The sequence below is a fragment of the Aegilops tauschii genome, chromosome 6 (genome assembly GCF_002575655.3).
Source record: "Aegilops tauschii subsp. strangulata cultivar AL8/78 chromosome 6, Aet v6.0, whole genome shotgun sequence".
NCBI classification, from domain to species: Eukaryota; Viridiplantae; Streptophyta; class Magnoliopsida; order Poales; family Poaceae; genus Aegilops; species Aegilops tauschii.
The window spans coordinates 367,514,368-367,523,860 of NC_053040.3; the positions used below are offsets into that span (position 1 = coordinate 367,514,368).

The 9,493-nt window shown below is 51.0% G+C and overlaps 1 protein-coding gene across 1 annotated transcript; it reads left to right on the plus strand.

Moving 5' to 3' along the window:
- The first annotated feature begins 251 nt into the window (after positions 1 to 251).
- On the plus strand, positions 252 to 4,212 carry LOC123494516 (uncharacterized). Its single transcript, XM_045230418.1, has 6 exons — positions 252 to 503; positions 624 to 1,118; positions 1,185 to 1,346; positions 1,426 to 1,615; positions 3,257 to 3,667; positions 3,926 to 4,212. The coding sequence occupies exons 1-6, from the start codon at positions 252 to 254 to the stop codon at positions 4,210 to 4,212; spliced, it is 1,797 nt and encodes a 598-aa protein (XP_045086353.1).
- The last annotated feature ends 5,281 nt before the right edge of the window (positions 4,213 to 9,493 follow it).

Sequence of the window (9,493 nt, forward strand, 5' to 3'; positions counted from 1 at the left end):
ACATCGACTTCATGAGCCGCAACAAGGCGTGCCCTCAGGACCCCTTCCCTCTGCCGCACATTGATCAGATCGTTGATTCCACCGCCGAGTGCGACCTGTTGCGCTTCCTGGACGCCTTCTCGAGCTACCACCAGATTAAGATGGAGGTGCAAGACGTCAAGAAGATAGCTTTCCTATCCTCGTGCGGGGTGCATTTCTACACCTGCATGCCCTTTGGGCTGAGGAATGCCGGCGCGACCTTCTAGCGATTGATGCACATCACTCTCGGTCAGCAGCTCGGGAGGAACGCCGAGGCGTACGTCGATGACATAGTGGTCAAGTCGCGGGAACCAAGGACCCTTGTCGAAGACCTGGAAGAAACATTCGCCCACCTGCGTAAGGTAAACCTGCGGCTCAATCCGGAGAAGTGCGTGTTCGGTGTCCCATTCGGCAAGTTGGTGGGTTTCCTGGTGTTGCATAGAGGGATCGAGGCTAACCTAGAGAAGGTCGAGGCAATAGAAAGGGTGAGCCCGCCATAGACCCTCAAGGATATGTAGAAGCTCGCGGGCCGCGTAACTTCACTGGGGCATTTCATCTCCAAGCTCGGTGAGCGCGGCCTACCGTTCTTCAAGCTGATGTAAAAGAAAGGACATTTTGAGAGGACTACGGAGGCCAAAGCGGCCTTCCAAGACCTCAAGAGGTATCTCATGAGCCCGCCGGTGATGGTGGCGCCTCGTCCTCTTGAGCCCCTGGTGCTTTACGTGGCCGCCACACCCCACTCAGCTAGTGCAGCGCTCGTGGCGGTCCGGGAAGAGCGTGCAGGTGCGGGTGCGCTGTGTAGCGCCCCGCGTATAGCCGCGCCATTGCCACCTTACGATGGCGCTCCTGAGGCCTCGACTACACCTTCGGACGGCAAGACTCCTGAGGCCCCCTCGTCTCAAGCGGAGAGGGACCTCGTCAATACCTCTTCCCTTGTTGATCACCCTGTGTACTTTGTCAGCATAGTGTTGCGTGACGCACGCTCGCGCTACGCCATGCCGCAGAAGCTCCTACTCGTGGTCCTCGTCGCCTCCAGAAAACTGCGCCACTACTTCCAAGGCCACCCCATCAAGGTCGTCTCTGCGTACCCCCTGGAGAAGGTGCTCTGTAGCCCCAATGCCGTGGGGAGGGTCGTCTAATGGAACATTGAGCTGCAAGCATTCCAGCTGGAGTTCAGCACCGCCAGGGTCATCAAGGGCGCGGCCCTCGCTTATTTCTTGGCGGAATGGAAGGATGCCCCCGACCAGGGAATGAGCGAAGACCGGTCCCTCGTGCTCGGAGATGAGGCGCGCGACGGCTGGGTCATGTACTTCGACGGCGCTCGCACGGTAGGGCGCGGGGACCGGGGCCATCCTCATCTCGCCAACCTTGGACAAGCTATACTATGCGGGGCAACTCTGCTTTCAGTATGGCGAGAAGGTCTCCAACAACATCACAGAATACGAGGGCCTGATCGCTGGCCTCAAGGCTGCGGCGGCCCCGGGGGTCAAGCGTCTCACTGTCAAGGGCCACTCTCAGCTCCGCATCAACTTCTCCAACAAGGAATACAAGCCTAAGGATGAGCACATGGAAGCATACTGCTACCTCTTGAGCTTGCGTTGGTTTTTTCCTTGAAGTGGAAAGGGTGATGCAGCAAAGTAGAGTAAGTATTTCCCTTAGTTTGAGAACCAAGGTATCAATCTAGTAGGAGACAACGACCAAGTCACCAAATACCTACACAAACAATCAAGAACTTGCACCCAACGCGATAAAGGGGTTGCCAATCCCTTCATGGTTTTTTGCAAAAGTGAGATCTGATGGAGATAAATAAATGGTACAGTAAATATTTTTGGTATTTTTGGTTTATGGATCAGAAAGTAAAAGATTACAGAGGAAGTAAATCAGAAACTAATATGATGGAAAATAGAAGATTACATGATGGAAAATAGACCCAGGGGCCATAGGTTTCACTGGAGGCTTCTCTCAAGACAGAAAATATTACGGTGGGTGAACAAATTACTGCCGAGCAATTGATAGAAAAGCACAAACTTAAGATGATATCTAAGGCAATGATCATGAATATAGGCATCACGTCCGTGTCAAGTAGACCGTCTCCTGCCTGCATCTATTACTATTACTCCACACATCGACCGACTCTTGACTGCATCTAGAGTATTAAGTTCATAAGAACAGAGTAACACTTTAAGTAAGATGACATGATGTAGCAGGATAAACTCAAGCAATGTGATGAAAACCCCAACTTTTTATCCTCGATGGCAACAATACAATACGTGCCGGTTCCCCTTCTGTCACTGGGATGAAGCACCACAAGATTGAACCCAAAGTTAAGGACTTCTCCCATTGCAAGAAAAACCAATCTAGTTGGCCCAACCAAATCGATAGTTCGAAGAGACATGCAAATATATCAAAGCATGCATATAAGAATTCAGAGAAGATTCAAATAATATTCATAGATAAGCTGATCATAAATCCACAATTCATTGGATCTCGACAAGCACACCGCAAAAAGGTATTACATCGAATAGATCTCCAAGAACATCGAGGACAACATGGTATTGAGAATCAAAGAGAGAGAACAAGCCATCTAGCTACTAGCTATGGACCCGTAGGACTGAGGTAAACTACTCATGCTTCATCGAAGAGGAAGTGGTGTTGATGTAGAAGCCCTCCGTGATCGAATCCTCCTCTGGCAGGACGCCCGATAAGGCCCCTAGATGGGATCTCACGGGTAGAGAAGGGTGCGGCGGTGGAAAAGTGTTTTCGTGGCTCTCCTGATTTGTTTTTGGATATTTGAGAATATATAGGTGGAAGAAATAGGCCGCTGGAGTCAGGAGGGCCCACAAGGGTGGGGGCGCACCCTCCGTCCTTGTGGCCGCCTCGTATGGTACAATAAAAAATTATAATAGCATGGAACAATCAAAAACTATAGATACGTTGGAGACGTATCACATACCTAGAAGAGGTACGCAAGATTGAAAAACGATTCTTGGGCTTGGAATTGCATCACGTCCCGCGTGGCACGAACAAGGAGGCGAACTACATCGCCAAGAGGGCGTCCCGGCGTGAGCCCCAGAAGCCTGGAGTCTTTGAGGAACGGCTCTTCAAGCCATCCCCCCTCCCCCCCCCCCCCCGCCCGCTGTAGGCCCGGCACTGCTTCGGGAGGAACCACCCCCGGCCCCATCCTCGCGCGCCCCAGCCTGCAGGCCAACCTCAAGAGCCCGCCTGCTCCTGGTGCTAGAAACTCAAGAGGGCTGCTGGACCCAAGAGTTCAAGGCATACCTGCTCCGCGGCACCCTGCCGGAAAAGGAGGAAGATGCGGAACGCGTGGCTCGTAAGGCCACCGCTTATTGCTTGCAGGACGGCGAACTTTATCGAAGGCGCCCCAATGACGTCTCGTTGCAGTGCATATCCAAGGAGCAAGGGCGCGAATTGCTGGCTGACATCCACGGCAGGGATTGCGGACACGATTCTTCGTCGCGCACCCTCGTGGGCAAGGTATTCCGCAGCGGGTTCTACTGGCCCATGGCGCTCAACGATGCCACCGAGCTGGTGCGATCCTGTGAGGCCTGCCAGTTCCACGCCAAACAGATCCACCATACCGCTCAAGGCCTCCAGACCATCTCGCTCATGTGTCCATTCGCGGCTGAGGGTTAGACATCCTGGGCTCATTTCCCCGGGCAGCCGGGGGCTACCTCTACCTCTACGTCGCCATCGACAAATTCATCAAGTGGGCGGAGGTGGAGCCCGTGCGCACCATCCCAACCAGCTCGGACGTCAAGTTCATCAAGGGCCCCGTGAGCTACTTCGGGGTCCCCAACCGTATCATCACTTACAATAGCTCTCAGTTCACGAGCAATCTCTTCAAGACATTGTGCTAACCTCGGAACGGAGATATGCTATGCTACAGTGGTGCACCCATGGAGTAACAGCCAAGCTGAACGCGCCAACGCGGAGGTACTGACGGGCCTCAAGACGAGAAACTTCAAGAAGAAGCTCGAGGCCTGCGGCAGGGGTTGGCTCGGTGAGCTTCATTCTGTGCTGTGGTCCATCCGCACCACTGCGACTAAGCCCACCGGCGAGACCTCGTTCTTCATCGTCTACGTGGCTGAGGCGGTCCTCACACACGAGGTCAAACATCTCTCCCCGTGGGCTTGGCGTTTGACGAGGCATGCCAGGACGCCTCGCAGGGGATAGATCTCGTTCTCTGGGAGGAGGCCCGGCACCAAGCCTCGCTCCGTGCCGCGAGGTACCAGCAGGCACTGCGGCGGTATCACTGTCGTGGCATCCGCTCCAGGAGCTTCGAGGTGGGTGACCTCGTCCTGAGGCGGGTGCTCTCTAGAGAGGGGCTTCACTAGCTGTTGCGTGATAACCGACAAGGTTAGGGGATCATTTGTAGCCTTCTTCGATAAATAAGAATGTCGAACCCAACGAGGAGCTAAAGGTAGAATAAATATTCCCTCAAGTTCTATCGACCACCGATACAACTCTACGCACACTTGACGTTTGCTTTACCTAAAACAAGCATGAAACTATTTTCCAAGAATAAAACTACGAGTACTTTGTGAGAATAATACTACGAATAAATTGCGAGGTAATAAAAGTGGATAGCTTTTGTCAACAAGAAAGTCATTTGTCCCTAGGCAATCGATAACAAGTCTAGGTAATCATTCTGGTAATTCTACATGAGGGAGAGGCATGAGCTAACATACTTTCTCTACTTGGATCATATGCACTTATGATTGGACCACTAGCAAGAATCCACAACTACTAAAGATCATTAAGGTCATGAAACCCAACCATAGCATTAAGTATCAAGTCCTGTTTATCCCATACGCCATAACCCACTTATCCACGTTTAGGCTGCTGCCATCCCCCGCAACACTGACAATAAGCAAACCATGAACATACTGCAACACTCTATAGCAGGGGCCCCTCACGTTTGCGCGAGACGGAGGGCACCGTAGGACACCACCCTAAATAATATATACAATCATACCAACTATGATCACGATTAACCCACAGGACAAAACGGATCTACTCAAACATCATAGGATAACCATAGATCGTTGGGAAATAATATATGGAGTTGAGCACCATGTTTAAGTAGATATTACATCAGGGAGAAGGGAGGTTACACCGCTGCATAGAGGGGGAGAAAGTTGGTGTTGACGGTAGCAAGATTGTTGATGTAGATCGCCATCATGATCCTTGCCCCGGCGGCACTCCAGCGCCACCGGGAGAGAGGGGGAGAGAGCCCCCCTCCTTCTTCTTCTTCCTTGGCCTCCCCCTAGATGGGAGGAGAGTTCCCCCTCTGGTACATGGCCTCCATGGTGGTAGAGGGGCGGGAGCCCCTCCGAGATTGGATCCCCCTCTCTGTTCTCTTCTGTTTCGCGTTCCCCAGATCTAGCCCTTTACGGTTTCTTAAATTCCCAGAGATCCGTAACTCCGATTGCACTGAAATTTTTACATGACTTTTTCCATAAATTATCTTTCTTGTGCCAGAAGAAGGGCCCCAACCGCCTTATGGGGTGGGCACACGAGGGCGCGCCAGGGGGTGCCTGGCACGCCCTGGTGGGTTGTGGAGGTCGTGGGCCTCCGTTAGCGTTGATTCCAAGTCCCAAAAGTCACATATATTCCAAAATAATTCTCCGTAAATTTTTATCGCGTTTGGACTTTGTTTGATATGGATTTCTGCGTAACCAAAAACATGCAACAAACGGGAACTGGCATTGGGTACTAAATCAATATGTTAGTCCAAATAAGTCATATAAAATGTTGACGAAAGTTTATAAAAGTTGTATAATATTGGCATGAAACAATAAAAAATTATAGATACGACGGAGACCTATCATCGCCTATGTGGGAGGGCCCGTTCAGGATTGCCCGTGTCTCCGGGACTCGCGCCACACGCCTAGAGACGTAGGACGAGGTCCCCATCTAGAATGCCTGGAACATCCAACACCTCCGGAAGTTCTACCCATGACAGGCGAGCGCCTTGCACCAACCCAAGTGTCGGCCCGTGACACTCACGTAATAATGAGTGGGGTTGTACACGCCCCGGAGTCTCTTGAGCACTGCCCCTGAGCCTCACGGTGGCTCCCACTCATGCCCAAGTGGAAGCCCCATGCTCCATGCTGGTGGATGACACGGTCTTTCAACGACTATCCCCACGCCTAGTGGAAGCCCCATGCTCCGCGCTGGCGGGAAGACTAGTAGACTAGTGTAGGCGCTGACTCGGTTGTTATTTTGCTTGCTTTTTTAACCGACTCATCACTTCTTGCATTGAAATTCAAAGCTCTCGCGTCTTTATTCGAAAGGGATGGGAATTATTTCTCCTTGCAGCGTTTACTTTTTCAAGCCTTGCTTTAGGAGAACGGCAGTTGCCCGTTGCTCTTACCCGCATGTCTTGCGATCGGGGGTGGGCACGGTGTGTACGCCTGGGTCTGCCCACGAACACACCTCGCCAAAGCGTTGGTGTCCTAGCCTTTGGCGTCTTAATCCTCGCATGACGCTCTGAAACGAGCCAACGGGCATGTGTGTTCACCATGAGCCCTCATCCCCTGTCCTCGCCGAGCATCGCGACCTGGCGTACTAGTAGTGATCGACACTCGCTCGGGGGCTCGCATGGGACGTGGTGCCTTGTGGAACATCTCCGGAGGCCCCATGGCTCACTAGAAACCTTGCAGCCACTGGGTGCCTCAACTGCCTCCTGAGGCCTGAGAACCTTCGAATCCTCAAGAAGGAAACACCTGGCAGGATCTCTCCGGAAGGAGAGGTGCGCAGGAGATCCAAGCCATAGAGGAGCACGCCCTCACGGCATAGGAATCTACCGCAAGCACACAAAGGTAGGTTATCTTAATCGCGATCAACAAGAACTTGTCAATTAGTAGCGACACAATATGAAAGGATACGGTATAAAAACATTAACATAACAGTGCAAGCGCCATGGTCCATTACATGCCCCGACAGGGCTTTCCACTTCTTGATGTAGGAAAAAAAAGCAAAAGCGGCCTCGCGACCACCGCGGCTCCTGAGGCTTGGCTCCAGCGATGCATGCGCTCAGTCGGACTCCTTCTGCTTTACCGGAGCATGATGGCGAGGCGGCTTGTCGCACTCCTTGGTCCGAGCTCGGCGGCGTGGCGGCTAGTCATAGTCATCGTCGCTCGTACTCTCTCCAGAGGAAGAGCCGTCGCTGCTGGAGGCGTCGCGACCGTCACCGAGGGAGAGTTCACCGCCGAGGATGCCGGCGGTCCCCCGCCCGTGATCGTCATAGCGGGGGACATCCTCGTCGTCGCTCTCTGGGCAACACCCAAGACGCCTGTCGTCCTCGCCGAAGATCCTGACATAGAGATTCGTCGCGCCGTCATGCCTGAAGTGGAGGGTGCACCACTATAAAAAAATACACTTCCGTGATGATACGTGTTTGTCACAGTAGGTCACGTTTTCTATCATGCATGTACATCCATGACAATTTTATGACAGAATCAAGATAGTCATACATGTGCTGTCGTAGAAGTGTTCCATGAAATTACCAAAATTATCATCACAGAAGTGTCCACTTCCATGACGATAAATCACGCATCATAGAAGTGCGTTCGTCAAGGGTAACTGACACGTGGCATCCACCGTAACGGGTCGCCGTTAAGCTATCGGGTTCCAGTTTGGATCCGATAACCCGTTAACAACCCGGACCAGTGGCAATTTTCCACGTGTAAAATTCTCATTCGTCGACGATCCACGTGTCAGTTCAACATTGGGACAAATGTCAACCGTCCATTTGACAAGAACCGCCAATGAAACGTTGACACGTGGGACGGCCCAATAGAGGCCCATGGAGGTTTAAAAACCGGCCCAGGAACAAGCCGACAAGAATGGGCCGGCCTGTGAACAGCCTAACATTTTCTGGACCAAATTATAGCCCACGTCAGATACGGGCCATTAAATGACTACAATATTCCGGGCCAATTTACGGCCCATATCAGATCCGGCCCGTTAATAGCCTACAATTGTTTGGGCCAAATTACAGTCCATACCTGATCCGCCCCGTTAACTGACTTTCATTTCTTGGGCCAAATTATGGCCCATAACAGATATAGCCTTTTTAACAGCTATTGTGCCATTGGGCCCATTGGCGGCCTGATTTGCTCTTTGGCCTCTTAAAGGCCCGTTTAACAGTTTGGCCTGATATTAGTTTTGTCCTGTCAGCGGCTTTGTCTACATATGGGCCTCTTTCGGCCCGGTTTCACTTTCGGCCATTTAAAGGCCTGTGTTGCACCTGGGCCTAATTATCGTCCATAGCTACTTTCGGCCTCTTAACGGCCCGTAGTCTTCATGGATACATTCTAGCCCAAACTGCCTATCGCCCCGTTAAAGGCCCTTGAGAGTGTTGGGCCTAATTTAGGCCCGTTATACATCCGGCCTGCTTCCCGCCTGTCATGTAATTAGGTCAGCCAAGCCCCAAAAACATTTCACCCTGTTAATGGCCCGTCACGCTAATGGGCCAATAATGGGCCGATTTATATTACAGCGCATTGTCGGCCCGTGATTTGTTTGCCATAATTAAGGCTGAGTCTAGTTTTCAATCTGTTAAAAGCCTATTTAATTTTCCGGCCCAATTAAGGCAAGCGGTTTACTCGGCCTTTTAAAGGCCCGAAACTAATAGTGGGCCAGATTAAAACTAGACCTAACTAATGGCCCACTATACAACATCAGAGCGGCGATGGAAGAAACGGCAAATAAATTACAGCATCATGACGAAGAATAAACCTAGACTATACAACAAAGAAATTACAACATATTACATCCCTTGGGCATCAAAGTTTGCCGCCAGTGATAATAATAAAGGGCAACCAGATAGCAGATTCCATAAACTGGGTAGGTCGCCACCAGTGGAAGTAAACAGGCCGACAAAATAATAGACAGAACCAACAACGCTTCAACACAGTTCAAGAAAGGTTAGCCCGACCCAGGTGCTGCAGCGCAAGCAGCTTAGCAACCTGATGAGATTGCGCTTCTTTGACGCTTATATCCACCAACTTAAGCTGCATAGCATCAATAGACGTCCTGTACTTACGGTTAATCTTGCATAGAGATTGGAGTTCCAGTCGGATTTGAGCAGAAGCATGTCTTTCTGCTTGAATTTTAGACTGAAGAAGTCGAACAGATTCAGGCGGCGACTTCGTCGAGCTTGTGTCACTGAGTAAGTTAGACACTACATCAAGATATGACTTTGTGGTTGTATCCCTACCCTCAAGATGTGTTGCCTTCTTCTCTGGAATATATGTTAGAGGGACAAACAATGGGTTCTTCTCACTATCATTGTGGCAGTTCTTCCTAGCAGCAGTGTTGTCACCATGAAAGAGAACCAAGTAGGTAGATAACAGGTTTTGCACGTATAAGCATCAGCGTTGTCAATTCATCTCATTTCGTTGTCAAAAATAAAGAGACACAATTTAAAATAGCATTCACACAATAG